The 22,507-nt window shown below is 50.3% G+C and overlaps 1 protein-coding gene across 3 annotated transcripts; it reads right to left on the reverse strand.

Moving 5' to 3' along the window:
- Positions 1 to 1,886: 1,886 nt before the first annotated feature.
- Positions 1,887 to 22,388, reverse strand: Trmt44 (tRNA methyltransferase 44 homolog). 3 transcript variants are annotated; one of them, XM_057773025.1, is made up of 11 exons: positions 21,890 to 22,388; positions 19,854 to 19,968; positions 18,471 to 18,684; positions 16,942 to 17,010; positions 15,634 to 15,741; positions 14,707 to 14,778; positions 10,970 to 11,076; positions 9,050 to 9,233; positions 7,708 to 8,137; positions 6,274 to 6,390; positions 1,887 to 3,445 (listed from the first exon to the last, which is right to left on the reverse strand). In XM_057773025.1, exons 1-11 carry the CDS (start codon positions 22,386 to 22,388, stop codon positions 3,216 to 3,218), a joined length of 2,145 nt encoding a protein of 714 aa, XP_057629008.1. In that variant the 3' UTR covers positions 1,887 to 3,215. The 3 variants fall into 3 exon arrangements, with proteins under 3 accessions (XP_057629008.1, XP_057629007.1, XP_057629009.1); XM_057773024.1 differs by having other exon boundaries at positions 18,465 to 18,684; XM_057773026.1 differs by having other exon boundaries at positions 18,465 to 18,655; positions 21,890 to 21,992.
- Between the last annotated feature and the right edge of the window lie 119 nt (positions 22,389 to 22,507).

A 22,507-nucleotide genomic window follows, 5' to 3' on the forward strand; every position in this document is an offset into this window, starting at 1 on the left:
GTGTTTCTAGAGAGCCAAGCAGCTAGAAGAAACATCTTTGCTTTTCAATGGAGACGCTGCCTGGCTGGTGGTCAGGGACTCTTTCGGGGCCAGGTAGGAAGAAAGGCCATAGTGCACTGTAGAGCCAGCCTCACTTGGGAAGGCACGGCTTGTCTGTGGCTCCTGGTGGGCTCAATGCTGGAGGTATCACCAGGGTAGGTTGAATGCTGGGCCCGCAGGCCAGACAGAGAACCTGTCAGGCCTCAGGCCGACTCCTTGACTGGTTGCCATTTGGGCCATGATGTGGAAGCATCATCCCAGTGAGCAGTCAGTCCTGTTCCTCCCAGCTGCCCTCTGCAGGGGGAGCCTTAGGGGGCTGAGCCAGTAGACAGGCCCCACCCAACCAGGCTAGCAGCTTCTCCATTTGGAGCTCCAACTGTTTCACTCATCCAAAAACTGGCTTGAGCTCTGCAGACGTGGGCCCATTGGAGCCTCCCTGTTGGAGAGGCCAAGAGCCAGGCCTACAGCCCTCTCCCGCCCTGGCCTCTCTACTCAGCAGAAGTGCACACTCAGCATCCGACAAAACTGCTGTGTCCCTGCCCCAGGTCGAGGGAGTAGAAGGGACTAGCCAGGTCACATGAGTTCCCTGTGCCCTGGCAGAGCCCAGGATCAAAGGCAAGCTAGGTCAGTGGGCACCGAGTAGTGTGGGGTCCTGGTCACAGTGTGTGCCCTGAGCACAAGTCTTGCTTCTGCCTGGGGTGGGGAACGGCCCCGGCTTAGGAGCCGGGAACAGTTAGAATGTCCTGGGGAACCTTTTGAAGTCTGCTCTGAAGCCATCTCAGTGTGAGGGGAGTCCAAAGGAAAGGAGACTGTTGTGTGTGACAGTGCACTGTCCCCCAAGCTTGTGTTTGACACTTGGTCACCACAGACAGATCCTCAGGTGCTTGGGGGAATGTGGAACAGTATGGACATGGGGTGTAGTTGGCACACAGGGCCATGATTCTTATCCACTGGTGCTCATGAGTTTGACCAGCCTGTTCTGAATGTGGGCAGGACCTCTCACCAGTGACAGGCCTCTGTTGAAATAAGAGCGGCAGGGTTGTGTCCCCGGCACCCAGCCGCCCACATGGCTAGCTTATGCCCTAAAATAATTACATGAAAACTGTATTCTTTTAAACCCTGCCTGGCCCATTAGTTCCAGCCTCTTATTGGCTAGCTCTTACATATTGATCTAACCCATTTTTAATATTTTGTGTAGCACCATGAGCTGGCTTACCAGAAAAGATCTTAACCTGCGTCTGTCTGGAGTGGGAAAATCATGGCGCCTCCCTGACTCAGCTTCTTTCTCCCAGCATTCTGTTCTGTTTACTCCACCCACCTAAGGGTTGGCCTATCAAATGGGCCTAGGCAGTTTATTAATTAACCAATAAAAGCAACAGATTAATACAAGACCCACCTCCATCAGGCCACCACTTGTGTGATGTGGCACTGATCCTTTCCCAGTCTAGCCTCTGCTGAGACCTCAGTCCTAGGCCATTACTTGGCTGCAGCCAGGAGGGACCTGAGCACGAAGGCCCACCAAAGCTGTGCCTATCCCTATTGTACTGTCCTAAGCCCCAGGTTCATTGCCATCTGCTGCACAGCAAAAGACAAATCACCTGAGGGTCCCTCCTTGCTGACCTGCCCAGGGACGATGCTCAGGTTCTTACTGTGCTCTCAAACACAGCAGCCCTCCCCTCCAATGCTGAGCTCTCATCTTTGATCACAACCACTTTGAAGACTCAGAAGCTAAACGTCTTTAATGGACCCAAGTTGGCCACGCTCCAGACAAACGCCCTGTTTATGCACACATGTGCTTGCATGGCGTTAGCCTGGGATGCATGCTCACCAGCCATCGCTGCATCCTGACTTTGGGCATTTCTTCATCTCTGAGCTCACTTGCGCCTCTGGTCCTATCACTGACCTGGTAGAATATGGGTTTAACAGAAAGCCCAATGCAGCAGGGCTGTAGAGAGACAGACACGGTTCTCCTCCCCCATGCACACGTCCCTAACCCTGCTCACATTCTTCCCATGCAGGGGCTTCCGGAAGCGGTCTTCACTAAACAGTCATGGGAGTGAGCCCACAGCTCATTCTGAATGAGCTTCTGCAGTCTTCTCCCAGAAGACAGGCTTCATCATGGGATTTTGAGAACTAGAAAAAGTGGAAACGTAAGACGCTGTCCCACCCCTCAGTCTTGCTGCCTTAACATGGAACCCAGGAAAATCTCAGGGAGGCCAAGCTCCCTGCCCATGGGAGCCTGGCCACTACACACTAGAGGACCAAGGTTAGATCTTCAGGTACCTGCAGGGTCAGGTGGGAGAGGGCCCTGCAGATTCTGGGCCCCTATGGACCTGAGAGAAAAGGCAATTACAGGCAGGGCCAATGAGAACAGAGGCTGCCCCCCATCCCAATGTGAGTCCTGGTTCCTGAGGACATACAGCCTAGCCCATCCAAGACAGAGGTGGCGACATTGCCTGGGTGCAGATCACTACCACTGCTCTGGAGTTGTGATTGCCAAACTGGCAAAGAAAGGTGGGAGCAAATTCTGTGGGCTCTCATCAGCTGGGACCAAGACCCCACGGTGGCCGCCCTGCTCCAGGATGCTGCAGGGCCCTCAGCTCTGAGATTGAACAACGCCATTCACTTGGCTCGGATGACACCGGGACACTTCTATATCAAGTTTCAGAGGTTGGTCCCCAGGACACTCAGCAGAGATGCAGTAAGTACCACTTTTTGTGTAAGACCAAAAATAAATTTAAATGGAAATAATTTTTTTCTGAAAGGAAAAACTGTAAAACACTTCTGGGGACAGGGTGCCGAAGAGAAGGGTAAGGATGAGGCAGTGTTCAACTGAGTTATGCCTCGGAACAAGGGTGGCAGGATGTGACTCTGGAAGCTGCTCTCTAGGACTCTGATAACGGCCTCACAGAAAAGTCTTGTGCCTCTGCTTGTAGGAGCCTGTGACCACCCTGCAGCAAGCTCACAGGCAGAGGAACCTGGGCACACAGCCCTAAGAATGAGAAGGTCATGTTTGTAGAAGCTGACACGGCCTGGAGATGTGTGCCAGTGACTGACAGTGGCTATGCACAGACAGTCACACCGAAGTCAATTCACCCCAAAAGGGTGTCATCAGGACAGGGGAGACAGGTAGGAGACCCACAGAGCCATCAGCTGGAGACCACTGAGGAAGTGACTCAGGGAGCCTGCTTCTGCTTCTTTGAGGTTTGGGACAGGCGCAGCTCTTCAGGCCCATGGGCAAAGGGGCAAAGGGCAGCAGGCAGCACACAGCCATCAGGATGGTGAGTGAAGAACCAGCAGATGCGCGTCTTGAACACCTCCGCAGGCAGGCTCCGCTTGGCTTCTGGAGGCTTCTCCCTCTGCAGCTCTTGCCGCCAGTCTCGGATGTGAACTTGCCCATTCAGAACTGAGTTTAGAACAGAAAGCCTGAATGTCATTAGTGTGTAAAGACTGAGAAGCACACCTTGTGGGGGGTCTTGACAGAGGGGTGCAGGGTCAAGGTAAGGACCTCTAGTTATGAGTCCTGCTGGACAGGATCTGGGTGCAAGGGGCACATTAGTCAGGAAATGGCCAGGTAGCCCACTGCCCTGCCACTTCATCTTCAGGAGCCAACAGCTCCATGTGAAACTTGGCCAAAGCAACCAAACCTTCTGGCCTGCCCAGGGCTGTAAAACTACCTGCAGTCAGCATGGCGGGAGGAAGAAAAGTGCCTCATTGAGGGAGCCTGGCTCAGTGACCTCCAGAACTGAGCTGAGTGTGTGTGTGTGAACACAGCTTCCTGTCGGCTCTGGGGTCCCCTGTGGTATGGCTCCAGTGAGGCTGGCTGCTGCCATCAGCATCCTGGGAATAAATATTTCCCTTGGAAACCTGAGTAAAGAGTCCTGAGAGGACCCTATGGTACCTAGAATACAGGGAGGGTTTCATCTTCAGGGATGGCTTGAAGTCCCCAGAGTCAAGTGACATCACATGTAACCACCTCCCTTGGGCTGAGGTTGGTCTTCCCTGGACTAAAGTCCAGGTCAAGGTCACTTCAGGACACTCAGAGACATTTCCAGAGCAGATCTCCCCAGTGCAGCACAGGACACAACTCAAATTACTGTGGGCCCAGAACTCTCTGAACTGTGCTCAGGGGAGCCTCAGGGGCATCTTCCAGAAGCAGGAAGACATCTGACTGCACGTGGCCAGGAGTCCCTGTTAGAAGTTTTGACATGTTTAAGCAATCTGAGGCCAAGCCACAGTGGACATGAAGCCTGCCCTCAATGCTGGTTTAGGCCTTCTCTGTGGACAAAGTGGCCAGCAGGAGAACCTCCCCAAATGGCTATAAGCCAGTAGCATGCCTAGCTACACTTCTGGTTGCTATTTGCAAGGTTATGTGATAAGACCATCTTAAGTATAAAGATCAAAGGGGACCACTAATCACACAAGGAGTCCAACATCTAGTATGCAGGGCATTACCAGTGTGCCCAGTTTACACAGGATGCCAGGCAGCTCCCCGTTGGCCCCACAGCCACCACTCTGGGAAAGATGGTGTCAGGTGCCAAAGGGCCAGCCTTCCAGGGCACATGCCAGTCATTCAAGTCAGACCACCAACAGCTCTCCTCTGGGAAATGTGCTACTAATTTGAACTGGAATTATGGAAACAACTCTGCTGTCTCCCCCCCTCCCCCATTCCTGGCTCCTGCTGGAGGCTTGTGGGACTGCAAAGAAACAGAGAATTCTCTACTCATCAGCTGCTGGACAACAGCAGCCTCTGGCTAGAACATGCTGGGACCCAGGGAACAGGAAGAGCACTGAGGGTGTGCCCTGTCTTCAGGAGCATCAGTGCCAGGGGCTCGCCTGGCCTGGGCTGCCACCAACTCATCAGAGCTATGGCCAAGTCCTCTAGAGGAGGCTGCTTCACCAGCTGACAGGAAGAGACAGTCATGCAAGTCCTGGAAGGGGTGGAGCCGAGGCGGAGTCAGTGCCAACATGGCATGGACACGCAGTGTTCACGCGAGCTGACCTAAGCCATTGGAAAGCTGCTTCCTCAGGAGCTCACACTCCTCCAGATGACCCAGAGTCACATCAGCTTAAAACCAAACCAAACGCCACGCAGAGATAAGCCCCAGCTTCAGCACATACTTTCTGCATGACCGCAAAGAGAACGCTCACACGGCTCTGATCTCTAAGACTTCTACTCAGAAGTGATTCCAAAACTAATTGTCCCCCGAAGTGAACTCACAGAGAAGCTGTTAACCCCCTACACACATATTTACACTGGACAGGAGCGATGGTCCTTCATGGAACCAAAGAAAACATGGAAAACAGGGAGGCCCCTCAGGCTGTAGGATTTTAACTGATTCAAGTTTTGTAAATTAGCACAGATTTCAGGCACTGGGAAGCTCATCTGGACATGTGGGGGGGGGGGCTCTTGGTTTCAGCAACACCTCCAGGGGGCTATGTCAGGGAGACACACACTCCATGAAGCAGAAGTGGCCTGCGGGAAGGTCCTGCAGCTCTTCCTGACTTGTGCTAGTCCTACACACTGGTGACCTCATGGCATTGTCTACACCTCGGGTCTCTGGGTGGACACTGCCATCCTCCATTCCCCATCCTCAGACTCAACACTCCCGCAGGGCAGGGACGGAGCCATGACCCATGGAGAACGGGCCCCTTTCCTCTCTGGAGCTGTGGAATCCAGTGTTGGAGCAGAGCCTCAGTCTACCAGGAGGGTCACTCAAGGGTCCCGAGTCCATGTGCTAGGCCGGTAAGGTGGAGGCATTAAGCAGAGTCTAGGAGATGGTTCATGTCCCCAGCCTGCCTGATGGGCTCTACAGTTTCGCATGCTTCTTACTGCAGGAAACAGAGGTGAACAAATGTTCTTGCACTGACACAAGATGCAGCCAGCAAGCTCTGCACCGGCTTACCAGCCCTGTATGAGGAGTAGGCATTACAGAAGCAATGGAGGGCTTATCCTAGACAGGACCACCTGGACCAAGACACAGGGAACCTGAGTCGAGGTTGGAGTGTACCTAGAGAGAATGATGGCCATGGCTCACCCTAACATACAAGCTGGTGATGGGCTGGGTGGGCACAGGGCTGTCATATTGTCCACTTGGTTCTTATAAACATACTTAGGTAGCACCTAAGTATCACAGCCATTGGGGACAAAAAGCAGAGTTCTACAGAATGCACAGAGAGGAACTGCTGGGGACAAGCAGGATGAACAGTGTATGGTGACCTCATAGATTTTACCTTCAAACACCTGATGGTTATTCCTGAGCAGGGTCTGTAGGCCTCCACACTCCCGCTTCAGCCGCTGCAGGGTCTCCGGGCTCAGTTCTGCGGCCACTTCTGCCAGGGAAAGGCTCCCTGTGGAAAAGCAGGTGTCCGCACACAACACAGATTACAAGCTGTAGCCAGCATAGACTGTCAGGTCCCAAAGCCAAACCCAATCCTGCAGAGCTGGAGGCTAAAATCAGACCCGAGGGGCTCCTTCCCAGTGTCCAGAATGGCTTACTGAGCGAGACATTCAGGCCTCCACCAGGCAGAGCGGGGAGAGGCTGTCTGTGGGCTCTGAGGCCCAGGACCATTCCCTTCTCACAGAGATGTTTCTCACCCAAGGGCACCTGAGAGCCTCCAACGAGCCTAGGCCTCCGGACACCCATCAACAAAGGTATGGTACCTTAGTGCTCCACCTGGTAGCCGGCAGGATGAGACCTAGGCCCCAGAGCCGTCTCTAGACCTAGGTCTGAAGAGGGTCCAGCTAGCTCAGGGCTCCCATGCCAGGCACAGTCCAACAGTCCCCCAATTCCCAGCACGTCTCACTTAAACCAGGACTCCTGCTGCACAGCACACTCAGGAACCTCCACATCCACAACACCTTTCCAGCACTGCCCTGAGTTCTTCCAACCTTCTGGGGAAGCCTTTCTGCAAGGACCCCATCTTAGCATCTAAACAGTGATGCTAGCCCCAAACCACAGAGTGATGGGTTTCCAAGTTACATGGCAGCTGAGTCAAGGCCACTCTGGCCAGTGGCCCAGAGGGCCTCAAGGATTGGTTAGTTCTGAAGGAGAACATACAAGAAGGTCCTGCCATGTCACATATGGGAGTGACTTGGAAGAAACCTGGACCCAAGAGGCTCAGATGAGAATGTGGCATGGGGGATGAGAGTGGAGCCATTCTGCTTTAGGCTATGCCAGGGGCCACTTGCTCCTGTGCAGGGTGAGAACTAGGCAACATTCACAGCTTCGGATGCAACCCTGACTCTAATCAGCAGATGGCCCCATACCACCCTCTAGTGGTCACAGGTGGAAGGAAGCAGTGCTGAAGGCTTTGACAACCTCAATTTTAAATGTAAGAGCAACCCTACTTTCCCTGTTTCTAATATGCAGGTTCCAACCAATGAGCAATCAGATGCAACTGTCTCTTCCATGGCAACAGTTTTATATTTAGGGACTGCACTGAATGAAAGTATTGACTTTGCATTCAAGGGAGCAGGGCTTTTGACACTTGGCAACCTGTTCTCTGGTTGCATCATTTCTAATGCTAGAACACCAGTAGCTCTGGTCTCCACCTTCCTTCCCTAAACTATGGACAGTTGTTCACTCTCATCCTCTGGGAATGCTGAGCTACAGAGACCCACAGCCCATGCTGGCGAGAGAGTCTGCCCAGGAAGTTAGGGCCTACCTCCTTCATTCCAGGTCTTCAGACTCCCGTCCTCAGAGCTCCCCGTGGTTAAGTTCTTTCCATCTAACAACAAATTTGCTACTTGTAAAACCACCTGGTCAATAAAGTCTCGAGGGAGGGCAGCGCAATTCCTCACACGCTCGGCCTTTTCTCTGGGGCAGAACCCAGGCATCCAGAGCCCTGAGGCTGGGGCTACTCCTCCCTCGGCAGCCAAGGTGTCAGGCATGCACTCGGCCCCAGCATCGCAGGTCTCGTGGCTGTCTTGGGGACCAATATCGTGGGCAGCTGCCTGGGGTGCAGAAGGCATATGTCCTTCACCAGGCGGGCACTGGGAGTGACCCTGTCTGCTATGGAGGTACCGAGTCCTCTGCTCATCCATCCAGATCTCTGAAGAAGGCAGATATGTTCTGGATTTTCCAATGAGGCAGACCTGTGTTTGAAGAGACATCATATTGCAACATTCTTCACGGAGCATGCTTGTGCTAAATAACAATTTAGACCAAAGTTTTAGAAATCAGTTATAAGAAGACAGAAATCCTTATTTCAGCCTTTTGATTGTACTTGGGATAGATTCCAAGGCCTTGCACATGTGGGAAACATTGCCCTCTGAGGTCTACCCTAAGTCCTGAATTCCATTTTTTTAACAGATACCAACAGACAAGATTTATAAATAAAAAAGCCAACAATAAAACCTAGTGAGGAATGTGGGTGCAGATCTATGGAAGGAGTAAGTTAGCTAAATGCTTCACTCAGACGGTCTTTATTAGGCCTGCCTTTGCCCCAGGAGCGACACAATTCAACTCTGAAAGTTGCTGGGGAATCTGTGTAAGAAAGAGGCTGTATATTAACCTGCCAGCATGACACCCGAAACAATGCAGGTACCCAAAGCATCTAAGGAACTTCCTCCACACCTTCCCCTGGTCATTAACTCCAGAGTTAGAGTGCACACCAGCAAAAGGAGCCAACGGAATTCCATTGGGGTCACCCAGTCCTGCCATGTGCTCTGGGTTTGGAGCAATGGGGCATCTGATGTGTTTGGTCCTCACCAGCTGTGTGGCTGTCTAGCACTGACTGGGCACCTCCCATACTACCCAAAGGTAACACTGGATCATAAACTGCATGAGCTTCCTTGGTTTTCATGATGAGCAGTGGAATGGCAGGTGCCAAACACAGATCTCTGACACCCCAGACTGAACCTTCTTCAACCCAGAGGAGCAAGACTTGCTGGCATGACGCCACTTGGGAAAAAGGTGCAGGCCTTGAAGATGGGCTCTGAAGGAAATGCCTGGAAGAGCCCCAAGCAGAACACACTCCCCAGCCCCGCGCCTGCCCTGGCACATACCCGCTTGGTAGAAGGAATCCTGAGGCAGTCTTCCTGCATGTGGAAGCCACAGGAAAGTCCCACCTCCAGCACGAAGTCCAGGTACTCACGGTACTGTGTCTTCCTGCTCTGCCGCCGGTGGTATCGCCCCACAAAGTCAAAGAAACAGCAGGGCAGGACGAAGAAACGGCAGGTGTAGGAAGACCTAGAGGAGGAAGAGACCCAGGAAATCCTTAGGAGGCCAGCACAGACCAAGAAGACCCAAGGAACCCAGAACAGACTCAGGAAGACCTGAGGAGCCCAGCACAGACTCAGGAAGACCTGAGGAACCCAGAACACACCCAGGAAGACTCGAAGAGCCCAGCACAGACCCAGGAAGACCCAAGGAGCCCAGCACAGACCAAGGAAGACCCTAGAAACCCAGCACAGACCAAGAAAGACCCTAGAAACCCAGCACAAACATCAAGGAAGATCCAAGGAGCCCTGCACAGAGACCCAGGAAGATCCGAGGAACCGTGCATAGAGACTCAGGAAGATCTGAGGAACCTGCACAGAGACCCAGAAAAACCCAAGGAACCCTGCATAGAGACCCAGGAAGATCCAAGGAGCCCTTTACAGAGACCCAGGAAGATCCAAGGAACCCTGCATAGAGACCCAGGAAGATCCAAGGAGCCCTTTACAGAGACCCAGGAAGATCCAAGGAAACCTGCATAGAGACCCAGGAAGATCTGAGGAACCCTGCACAGAGACCCAGGAAGACCTGAGGAACCCAGCACAGAGACCCAGGAAGACCTGAGGAACCCAGCACAGAGACCCAGGAAGACCTGAGGAACCCAGCACAGAGACCCAGGAAGACCTGAGGAACCCAGCACAGAGACCCAGATAAGTAGGCATATCACAGCATGCACAAGCAGCAGAAGGTCAAGTACCTAAGCTGCTCCTGGTATTCTGACATCTAAAGTAATGGGTCTTTCTCTTCTACTTTTTTAAGGCCAACAGGTCTCATGTGGCCCAGATGCAAATGCACTTAAATGCACCATTTATTCCTAACTTTTGTCTCCACCTTCAATGTACTGGGGTTACAGGCATAGTCACCACACCGGATCGTTTCCCACAAATCTCTAAAATCCATGCAGCACATTGTATCTTTCAACAAAACAGAAATTGAATTAATAAAAAATAATTTTCCTGTGTAGTTACTCTGGCCCACTGTGGCATCAGCTTTCTAGAGCTGGAACTTCAGGTAGGAATCAGAAAATAAGAGAGGACAGCAGCTGGGCGGTGGTGGCGCACGCCTTTAACCCCAGCCCTCGGGAGGCAGAGGCAGGCGGATCTCTGTGAGTGCAAGGCCAGCCTGGTCCACATAGTGAATTCCAGGACAGGCTTTAAAGCTACAGAGAAACCCTATCTTGAAAAAGAAAAAAAAAAATGTGAATTTCAAGACAGGACAGCAAAGGTAAGTTTCAGACTTGACCTGGAGTGGAGTTAGGGGCATAAACAGCTCAGCGTCCTGGTGGGGAGAGGCCCTGATGGAAGACTAAGAGAGGTGGGGCTGAAGGCACTGGCAGTGTCTCAGACTCTACAAAGTGTTGTCTAAGTGTGCAGCGGATCTGTCTAAGGAAGTCAAAGCCTCTAAAACCAGCATACTTTCCAAAAAAGGTGCACACCTATGAACATGGGACAGAAATGCCGTAAGATGACGTAACTGGGATCAGTGTTGGCTGACAGAACACGAGAGGAAACATGTGTGGCTTAGGATTTCTAGTAGCCACAGTTTCAAAAGAAAAGCAGGTAGATTTAAATTTACTCAATATATCTACGCTACTGTCATTTCAATGCTCCGAGTTACCATGTCAAATGCCGCACTGCCACAGTGACTAGGGGCCGCTATCGTGGACATCAGTGCACAGGAAGAAACAGCCACCTGCTTTTCCTACTCACCTGGCTGCAATGACAGGGATCCAGGGAGTGAGCTCATCAGAATGGTTACCAATCAGCCAATCAACACCAGGGAACAGGGTCTTGTCACTCGGGATGATGGAACCTTCCTTAAGAATGTCACAGGAGAGGAAGCAGTCAGTACATCTGCCAGAAGCTCCACCATGACTCATAGTACATCTACACCGATCCTCCTAGGCCTCCACTGTGCCCAACTTACTTAGAGGAGGAAGTGACTGTCCTGCCCATAGTTGGTCTCCAAGGACACAAATCCCTGGCAACTTTTGGGGTCCCCCAAAAGAGCACTTTTCAGGGTGATGACTAAAACTTGTTTCCTACATAAACACAGAAAGCAACCAACGGAGAGACAGCTGACGACTGGTCCCCTCTGAGAAGAGGACATGAAGTCTGCTCAGTTCTGGGCTATTCTGTCACTATGGTCAGTGAACTCTCAGCAGTGACATCTCACCCACCTGCCCTTCTGAGTTTCTGCACGTCACCCTTCCTGGAGGTCAGCAGTCAGTCTCGAATTACTGAGTGACATCTTAGAGAACTGACCGGGGAAACAGAGGAAGGAGGTCCATCACAACTTGAGATGGTGCAGGACGGACCCCAGGGGATGAAGTAGCACTCTGACCATGCTTGCCTCTCCAGCACTGCTCTACACCAGTCTTACAGAAGGACTGTTAGCTCCCTACAGCAGGCCTCATAGGAGAAGCGTTACAACTGTGGTGCTGTTTACACAGACGCTGAGACACTGAATGTACAATTGGCCAATTGCCAGGTGCATTACCACAAAGGAGAACAAGCCTTTAGCAACATTTATTATCATTGCACTCACTCTACCTGTAAACCTTCCCGTTTGTCTCTTCATGAATCAAGAGCTTATTTATACTTTGGGTTGCCATTACCAGGCTACACTGCCCTGGAAACGGCCAGACTTGCTTCACAAAAGACCTTCTGAATATAGCAAATTGCAACCATCTTGTTTGATGCACAAACTTAAGACAATCTGAGATCATCATGGCAACATATTAACAAGGAATTCTAAACACACTCGCACTGAACAGGGTTAGAAAGAAGCTTAAGTCAAGATGGATGGGATTTCTAGGCAGAGCTATCACAGACACCATGCAAATGCAGCTAGAAACAAACTCACTGGGAAATACACCAGCAGTACACAGCTCAGGCAGAAAGTGCAACAGAAACACAGCCGACTTCCACTGAAATACTCAACACTAGAACCAGCAGTGTTGGCACTGGGACTAGAAGGGGTTCCTGAGTCAGGTGCTGGGGAACCCTAATAAACAGCTCAAACTTCTATACATTTCCTAAAAGCTCCTCACACCAACCAGCCGCTCCTTCAGTTAGGACTTACTAGTGCGACAGTCTGAAGTTCATTCCAAGCAGAGGGGTAAGACCCGACTGAGGACACAGGGATGCTGACTCTGCTACATCACTCCTGTGGATTATCAGTCTCACACATAATTCAGAGTCTTAGGCACCAACCATGAGGATCTATGGACCGCACATCCACCTGAAGGGTTCCCTATGCACCTGCCAGCTTACCAACAGTCCTCAAACTCGAGACGCTAAAAGCATCTTTCTTTTTGGACATAAGGTCTCACTATTTAGCACTAGCTGGCCTAGAATTCACTCTGTAGACTATTGTAGAATATTAATTTAAGATGTGTTACATTGTTTGTGGAACATCTGTTTAATGATGTAAAGATGTGCTGCATTCTTTCATGTTGCATCTGTTTAACTGTGAATCTGTGCTATTTTACCTGTCTAAAACACCTGATTGGTCTAATAAAGAGCTGAATGGTCAATAGCTAGGAGAAAGGACAGGTGGGGCTGGCAGGTAGAGAGAATAAACAGGAGAAATCCGAGGATGATGGAGGAGTGAAAAGATCAAGGAACAAGAAAAGAAGGGGTCAGTTACACAACCAACGGGGGGGGGGGGGGGGGAGAGGTAGGATAAAGATAAAAGCTCAGAGGCAAAAGGTAGATGGATTAATTCAGGTTAAAAAAAAAAAGTTGGCTAGAAATGAGCCAAGATAAGGCCAGGCAGTCATAAGAATAAGCTGCTGTGTGATTTATTTGGGAGCTGGGTGGTGGGCCCACTAAGTGACAAGGAGCAAAGAGCCAAAAGAGTAAAACAACCAACAACAGCAGGTAGACCAGGCTGGTACAGAACTCAGAGTTTGCCTTCCTCTGCCTCCCAAGAGCTGAGCTTAAAGGCATATGTCACCATGCCCAGTCCTAAAAACATTTCTCAATTTTCTTTCCTTTTTTTAAGGTCAGGGTCTCATGCAAGGTTAACCCTGAAGTCATTATATAGCTGATCCTCCTGCCTCTATTTCCCAAGTGTTGGAATTACAAAAGTTCACCTTCTCAGATACTGAAGATACTATAGAGGAAATAAATGCACTGATTAAAGAAAACAGCAAATCCAACAAATTCTCATCACAACACATCCAGGAAATCTGGGACACCATAAAAAGACCAAACCTGAGAATAATAGGGGTAGAAGAAGGAGAAAATTACAGTTCAAAGATCCAGAAAATATAATCAACAAAATTATAGAAGAAAACTTTCCCAACCTAAAAAGGATATTCCTATGAAGGTACAAGAAGCATACAGAACACCGATTAGACTGGATCAAAAAAAAAAACAAAAAACAAAAAAAAAACTTTCCCTCGCCATATAATAATCAAAACACAAAATTTCCTATAACATAAACCAACAAGCAATTAAGAATCCCTGGGAAAGCAACCATGAATACAGAAGGAAGAATGAGTTGAGGGACTGGCAGTGAGCTCCTTACCCCTCAAGCCTTTGTCATATCATCTCAACTTGGAAAAGAGGTATGATGAATGAAAATGCAATAGTCTCTAAAGTTGTACTTTTTGCTGCAGATGAATAGTATTAGCTGTGGGCAGTGACTGGGCAGCAGTGGCAGTCACTGTGGCAGCTGTGAACAGTGGGGGAAGACAGGTACAGCAGCATCATGGGCACTGTCTGGGGCAGTGAGCAGACAGGCAGCGGCAGCTGTGGGCACACGGGTACAGTGGCAGCTGTAGGCAGTGTCTGGGGCAGTGGGCAGACAGGCAGTGGCAGCTGTGGGCACTGTCTGGGGCAGTGAGCAGACAGGCAGTGGCAGCTGTAGGCAGTGTCTGGGGCAGTGGGGGCAGATAGGCAGTGGCAGCTTGGACAGTGTCTGGGGCAGTGGGGGCACATGGGTACAGTGGTGGCACTGATGAATACTTGGTGCTCATCATGTTGAGATGGTTAATTGTGACTGCCAACTTGATGGGGTATAGAGTCACTAGGAAACACACTTCTGAGTATATGAGGTTATTTCCAGAGAGGTTTAACTGAGATAAGACTAGTGGGGCTGCTGCATGTCATCACTCAGAGCGGGTGTCTGAACAGGTTCCTGCAGCAGGCCTTGAGAGGGGGGGAAAAGACATCTCCCCACTGTAGACAGCATGGAGCATCTCCTATGCACACACATGAACAGCACAGCTCAGGGAAGAAGGTCTCCAGCAAGGTCACTCTAACCAGAGACTGCGCAGAGCTCACAGTGTCCCTTGACTCTCCTTCCCATTCAGTACTCACACTAAAGTGAACTCCTACAGTGGCTGAATCCAGAGGTGCCCCTGCCAACAGCTGACTCTAGGAGACAAGTCTTGCTAGAGCTACAGATTTGTGGGGGGAAGCGGGGAGAGCAGTACCTCCAGCTGAGTTTGGGGTCCATACAGGTCCCAGATCTTTCTTCTTCGGACATCAATCCCTCTGCCTGGATGCTGAAATAAGTAGTTTTGAAACCATGGGTTAGGTTCGGGCAACTACAGTAAGCTGGCACAAAAAAAAAAACCAAACAAGTCTGCAGGCACTGCGTTGCCACACAGAAGAGGCAGGACATGACTGGCACAGTTCTCAACTCCTGGCAACACTACACACCTGTATGGCTAGTGAGAACGCATCACAGATCTTCAAATGGGACCACAGTGGCCTACGTCCCAAGGCAGTGCCCAGGGAACACACAGGGGAAGGCAAGCTTGTGATCAGCCCATCAAGATCTCTGCACCCTGCTGCAACCTTATTCATTCCCCCACTTGGGTAGAGGACCACAGAACCTGTCACCTCTACGGAGACCCAGCTTCCAGGTCTTCACAGGGACACCACTGCAAAGGACTCCTTTATAAACACCCCAGAAAGCTCCACCTTGGAGCTGTGGGCACCAGTCTGAGCCAGGCTGACTTGAGTCCAGGCAAGAAGTGTTGTTGGAGCTGGGTGGCTGCACACTTTGGAGTCAGGGATGGCGTTTCTCTGTGAGTCTGAGGCTAACCTGGACGACACAGCAAGCACTAGGCTACTGAAACCTTGCCTCAAAAAATTAAAAACAAGAAACATGGGTCCCCTTTGCCCAACCTATAGGACCCTTAAGACAAGACAACAAAGCCGGGCCTTGGTGGCGCACGCCTTTAATCCCAGCACTTGGGAGGCAGAGGCAGGTGGATCTCTGTGAGAGTTCGAGACCAGCCTGGTCTACAAGAGCTAGTTCCAGGACAGGCTCCAAAACCACAGAGAAACCCTGTCTCGAAAAACCAAAAAAAAAAAAAAAAAAAAAAAAGACAAGACAACAGGGCCATGCTCACCCCCTCACTGCTCAAGATGTGAACCAGGAGGCCATTTCCGCACCCTAAGTCCACAAAGGACTGCTTGGTGGTGACTCCCTTCTCGGCCCTCTCGTCTTCCCATAGGATCTGAAGAAAGAGACAAAGTAAAGACAACCCACATGTTGACTCATGCTGTTCCAGAGCAAACCTAACAGAAAAAGGCATACATGTGCCATCTTGGGAAGATGAGGCAGGAGGACTGTAAGCTCAAGGCTTGTCTGGGAAACCTGGTGGGATCCTGTCTCAAGATTTTAGAAAGGGAATTGTGACAAATGGCTCAGTAATAGAGCACTTGCCTGCCATGTGTGAGGCCCTGGGTTCCAGTCTGAGTATTATAAAGAAAAAGAAAAAGAAAGACTCAAACACTAATGCCACGGGGGAGGGGAAGGATGAAGAAACTTCTCCCAAGGCCCAGGGCTCCCAGATAGGGGACACGAATGTGCAGAACAGATGGGGACTTTGGCCCGAGGACACAGGGGTCCCCCAGCCCTACTCTTCTCCTCTGATGCTACATTCATTCAGGGTCGGGGTATAGCTCAGAGGTAACCATGTTAGAGTGAGCCCAGCACACAAGGTCCTGGGTTCGATCCCAGCACTGTAAAAATGGCATCCACATCCAGTGGTCATCTCCAGGCACCAACATGCAAAGGAGACTCAGGGTTTCTTCTGCATGCCTTAGCAACCAAAGAACCCTGTGCCCCAAACTAAGAGAACTAGAAGTTAAAGGGAAACTGGGAATCTCTAGTTTAAATGCTTTATAGATAAGAAAATCAAAAGTACTGAGTTAAAGAAGTGTCCAATTGAGCTGGCTAGCCAGCAAGTTAAGGACAGACTAGAAGAGAGAGGCCCAGCCGGGCAATAGTGGCGCACGCCTTTAATCCCAGCACTCGGGAGGCAGAGGCAGGTGGATCTCTGTGAGAGTTCGAGGCCAGCCTGGTCTACAGAGCTAGTTCCAGGACAGGCTCCAAAGCCACAGAGAAACCCTGTCTCGAAAAACCAAAAAAAAAAAAAAAAAAAAAAAAAGAGAGAGGCCCAGGCTGCAGCTGGGTGGCACTGGATCGTCAGTGCCTCCACAGCGACAACTGTGTCTCACTGACTCCGGCCCATCAGCCCTCTTACACCCCAATTCCTGATTCACATTCGCTCTGTGCTCGTGCAGGATGTGAAGTCACTTCACAGCAGAGCAAACCACAAGCCTGACTTGGTGACTGGTCCACCACAGCTAGCAGCATCTGCCAGAAGCAAGGTTCACACACTCCATGAGTGAACACTGCCAAGTGCTCTTACCAGCAGGTATGTAGCGATGGCCACGTCTTCATAGACAAACTTTTCAGGATCTGTTACTTCAGGCCAAACCTAAAATGTTTTCAGGGAATATGTAAATAGCTGTGAAATTGCCTTGAACAACTTAAAGTATTTCCTAACAGCCTAAGTCAAACCAACTACAACTAAGAGAGCTTCATACAAGAACACAGGTACAACACTACATGTATGGAACAGAAAGTGTCCAAAGCATCAACAATATAGTTTAAGATGTCCGACACAGAAAAAAAGTCAGTTTATCCGGATAAAGATAATTCTAATGAAATGAAGGAGTAGGGCAGGGCTAGGAAGGAAGCTCAGTAGGTAAAGAACTTGCTTTGCATGAAGATAAGAATTCAGATCGTCAACACCCACATAAAAAGCCATGTATGGCCATGGGTCACTGGAAATAGGAGGACCACTGGGGCTTGCTGACTGCCGGCCTAGCTCCTAGCTCCAAATTCCCCTTGGACTGCATGTGTACGCACAGGTGTATCCACCCTCACACATACACACATGAGCACGCAGACAGACACAGACAGACTCAGGAGACTAGGCCAAGTGCTCAGGGCCAGGCTCTGCTGACAGGCAGGACAACAATGCACCTTGAGAGTCAGCCATGTACAGAACTGACGGGGCCAGTGAGTGACATAACAGACAAACCATGTCCTGGGAACAATCTAAAAGCTGAAAACCAGGAGTACCTTCTTAAAGGTATGGAGAGTCCACAGAAGACCCCTGGGTCAGGGGCTCCAGGAGAAGGGAGCCCAGCTGTGTACAGACAGACCTGAACCATATCTCTATAATGAATCAACTTTGCCCTATAAGCACAAGGACTAGCTCAAGGCTGTGTTATCAGGAAGCATGCTGCAGTTTTTGGAGCACTTGCTTTAGTAACACCTGTAAGTGAATGGGGCCAGAGCTACTGAGACAGCTCAGAGGTTAGAGAGCTTTCTGCTCTTGCAAAGAGCCCAAGTCAGAAAGCTCACCACCACTGCATGGACTCCAGGGGATCTAACACCCTGTTATATCTGTGGGCAACTGCATGCCTGTGCACATATCCCCACACAGACAGACACACATATAAATTATTTAAAATTTTAACTAGTCAGGCCCACATGGTGGCACATGCTTGTAACCTTAGCACTTGGGAGGATAAGGCAGGAGGACCATGAGTTTCAGGCTAACATGGGCTACAGGGTGACCCTAGCTCAAAAAACAAAAATTAAATTTAATCAAAATGTAAACTTTATAATACAGGAACTAACACAATGCTTAATATTTTTGATTAAAATTTCCCTTTTGGGTTCCTGAAAAACATAAAAAAGTTTACTCCTGAGTTTAAAAATGTATCGGAACACCCACTTGGTTTACATTGCCTGCACCCACAGTGGGTTTTCAGTGTGGTGCCTGAACTTCATAGGATGCCCGCAGGGAAGAGTCTCCCGGGCAGGCACTGGCTGTGTCACCTGTTAAATGGCGGACCTCAGACACTCCTGGAGTATTACCTTTACCATGTCTCTGTACTTCTCTTTGAGCTCCTGGTACAGCCTGCTGTAGCGCAGGATGGACACCAGGGAAAGGGTGCTTTTAAATTCACTCTTCCTGTTCTCCACAGCCCACCTGGCCAGCTTGGACAGCAGTTCTTCTCTAAGCCAGGCAGGTTTGGGATAGACAACGCCATCTGAATGCCACCTCTCTGGACAGAAAATTAAAACAGATATGAACCTTCAAAAATAAAAGAAATACCAGTAAGAAGAGCTGCTTCAATTCTTATTCTTAAGTTATGTTTATTCCCCAGAAGACAGCAGGAACTAAAACATCTTTTTTCTCCCACTCTGTGTGTGTGTGTTTTGCATGTGTGGCTGTGACAAACCCAGGGCCTGTCAAGGCACACAACAGTCAGTGTTACACCACTGAGTGACAAGTCTACACTGTGTAGCAAGCAGGGCTCTAACTATGACAGGAAATGCCACCCACTCCTCTGATCAAACTCTACGAACAGCAGCATGATGACGGGATTAAAGTTCCTATGAATTTGGCCTGGATTTGAAAGGTCTTCAAAGGCTCCTGCATTGAAGGCTTGGTCCCCAGTTCATCCAAGTTTAAAGGTGTGACCGTTGGAAGTGGCTGGACCACGAGAGAACCAACCTCATCAACAGGCTGACTCATCGATAGACACAGCTTAAGGGCCACTGGGAGTGGTGGGAGCTTTAGAGGGTGAGCTTCTGTTGGAGGAAGTAGGGAGGGGGAGGTGCACTCCTGAAGGGCAGAATTTGCCCATGGCTCCCTCTTGCTGTCAGCTTCCTGGCTGCCCCGAGTGAGAGGCTTGACTAAAGCACACGCTCCTAGCTTTTCACTACAGGTCCAAAAATCAAAGAGGAGAGACCACAAACTAAAACCTCTGAGACCTTGTAAAAACTACTACATACATGTATATCTGTGTGTATGTGTCTGTGTATGCACACACACGCATGTGTGTCTGTGTGTGCATGCTCAGATTTTCTCCTTCCATCATGTGTGTTCTGGAGATCACTCAGGTTGTAAGATTTGAAGCAAGCACCTTTGTGAATGGAGTCATCTCCCTGGCCTTGAAACTTCCTGAAGGTGATTCTCTTTGGTATTTTGCCACAGCAACAGAAAGCTGACTAGCAGAGAATCCTAACTCGCTGCTGCAGACCATGAAGGTCATGTGGAATGTAGAGACCGGGGACTCCAGCTACATAGTAACCACCAACCCAGGACCAGCACCAGGAACAGGCAGAGTGGTGACTGTAGTGTACATCTGAGACCATCCCACCAACACAAGACCTTGGCTCTTCTGCACCCAGAACCTTCCAGCTGCCCAGGGATAGGACATCACACAGCAGTGCAACAGAGTGGTATCTGGCTCTTACCATTCTGCTTCACTGTGATGGAGCCGGAGCTGATACACATTGCTCATCTTAACCTCCAAATTCCCCTCATCATCTTCTTCCAAGGGTAAAAAGGTGACACTCCCATTGGTGACATCTGAGGGAAAAGACAAAGCCAACAGGTCACCGCTGTTCTAAACTCTGTCCCTGGTGGAGACCCTTGGCTGTAGATGAAGAACCTGGACTGCTATTCAGGCCCAAAGGCCTTGTACCTCATCAACTGGTAACCTTACATGGCTCTCTACATTAAGATGTCTTTTTTTTTCTTTTTTGGCAAGGTCTCACCATGTAGCTATAGCCATGGCTGGTCTAAAACTCAGAGATCTGCCACCTGGGTACTGAAGCTAAAGGCATGAGCCACCACGTCCAGTGATTTGTTTTTTTTGTTTGTTTTTTAAGATAGAGGTGCATGCAGTACAGATCAGCCTCAAACTTGCTATGTAGCTGAGCCCGGCTTTGAACTGATCTTTGTGCCTCCACCTCCCAGTGTTGGAATGACAGGCTTAGGCTTATGTGCCAGGTCCATATTGAAAAGTATGTAACACGCACCACCAACTGTTTTAAGTACCCTATAGTGAGTAATTTCACTAAACTATTAGTATCCGATTTTGCAAATGAAGAAACTTAGGCACAGAGTCCTACAGCTAAAAACGGGCACAGCCGAGTTAAAAGCCATGGGGGCTCCCATGCATGGAGGTGAATACTACGATGAGTCTCCTGCAGAAGCCTGAGGAGAAAGCAATCCTCATATTAGCACTGCTGATGGAGAGATGGTACCTCTCCGAAAGAAAGGAAGGGGCATTCTATCTGACTTCCCTCTTCCAAGCACCCAGCGCACTTCCCTTCTGGACAGACCCCATTTAAAGCTCGCTCAGCTCAGTAAAGATAGTTGGGAGACGGGAAGGCAGAGACACAGTCAATAGTATGTAGGAAGCAACATGCACCTACAGTGACACAGGGGTCCCCAAAGATGTCCATATCCTAAAGGTCATTACTCAGGAGTATGTGGTATTATGTAAAGGAGGAACTTTATAGACCTTATAAAGGAAAGTACTCTGGGCTATTGAGTGGCCAAACTCATTCCCATCAGCACCAAATGGCGGAGTACTTTCTACAAGTGGATGCAGGGTAGGACATCAGGGAGGTCCATTCAAAGCATGAAAGGGCCAGGCACTGCTGCAGGGGCCAGGACAAAAGAATCAAAGAGGCCTCTAGGAGCAAAACACTGATCCCAATTCTACAACCCTGAACACTGGATCCTGACAGCCTGGATGAGCTTGGAGGCCCAGTCTTTCTGGGAAGAGCCCAGTCAGTCAGTTTTCGGATTTGGCCTTGCAAAAGTCCAGGACTTGGAAAACAGCAGAGCCCACCAGGATTCTGATCCCCGGTCTTTGAGCAAGGATCAGTTTGTTCCACCAGCCACTACATTTGCAGCAATCTGCAACACATTGTGGGGGTTAAATTCAAGGCAGGGATCCCTGAAATCTCAAGGCTAGGATTACTCAAAGTTCATGTCTGAAGTACAACCACTACTGATGACCAACAGGCTGTCATCCATCCAGGCTCAATACTCAAGAATATGTGGTCTCACTAGGCTCTGTCACAAGTCACCTCTCCGGGCAGATTCCTGCTCAGCTACCTCTACAGATGCTAAAGTATCTTCCAACATCCAGCCCATCCTTCACCTCTCCCGGAAGCCTTCCAGACCTCCAGCATCTGTTCAACAATCCCATCCTCTACTGAGGACACTTCCCACGTATATCTCAAAGCCACTCAACGTCCACGACCTGCAAAGACACAGGCCCTACAGTTATGTTAGAGACCTGTGAATACATGCATCTCAGACCGCACACATTGGCACACGTCTTTAATCCAAGCACCTGGGAGGCAGAGACAGGTAAGTCTCTCTGAGTTCACGGCCAGCCTGGTCTACAAAGCAAATTCCTGGTCATATATGACCCTGTCTCAAAAAGCAAACGCTTTTCAATCTATTCGCGCTCTTCCCACTACGCTCCCACCTTGCACCACCAGTTCTTTCTTCGGTGCTGTAAGCGGGCAGCGAGGGCTCGCTTTCGGGATGACGGTTCTGAGAACCAGGTCGAGCTTCTGAGGGGCTTCAGGTTGAGAACCCATCGCGGGCCCAGAGATGAACGCCAACATTTCCGAATTGTCGTGGACAAGGCTTTGGGAGACTCGGTCCCACAGAGAGTCCAGGTCAGCCGCGGAGACGTCGCCTTCGCGGCCCGCCCTAGGTCCTAAGCCTGGCTCTCCCTCGGGAGAAGCTTGTCCGGGTTCCCCCGCGTCATGCCCCTCCAACCCGGGTTCCTGTCCCCGCTGCGGTCCTTTCTCTGTCTGTGCGCGGGGCAGGGAAGCGCTCCCGCGGGCCTCGGTGCGGGCGCCGCACAGCCGCTTGTTGGCCACCTGTGGCCTCTCCAGCCAAACGGCCACGGCGGCCCAAAAACCCGTGGGTAGCAGAGCATCAGTGTCAGACAACCGCAATCTACCCAGCTCAGCCATGTCTCCGCGCACGGCGCGCTGCGATGACGTAAACCGGCAGCGCGCTGACGTCTCGGAGCTAGAAGCGGAAGTCGGCTCTCTGTTTTGTAGAGTGGGCGGTACCCTCCGGTTAGGCGTCC

This window comes from Chionomys nivalis, chromosome 6 (genome assembly GCF_950005125.1).
Source record: "Chionomys nivalis chromosome 6, mChiNiv1.1, whole genome shotgun sequence".
Lineage (NCBI taxonomy): Eukaryota > Metazoa > Chordata > Mammalia > Rodentia > Cricetidae > Chionomys > Chionomys nivalis.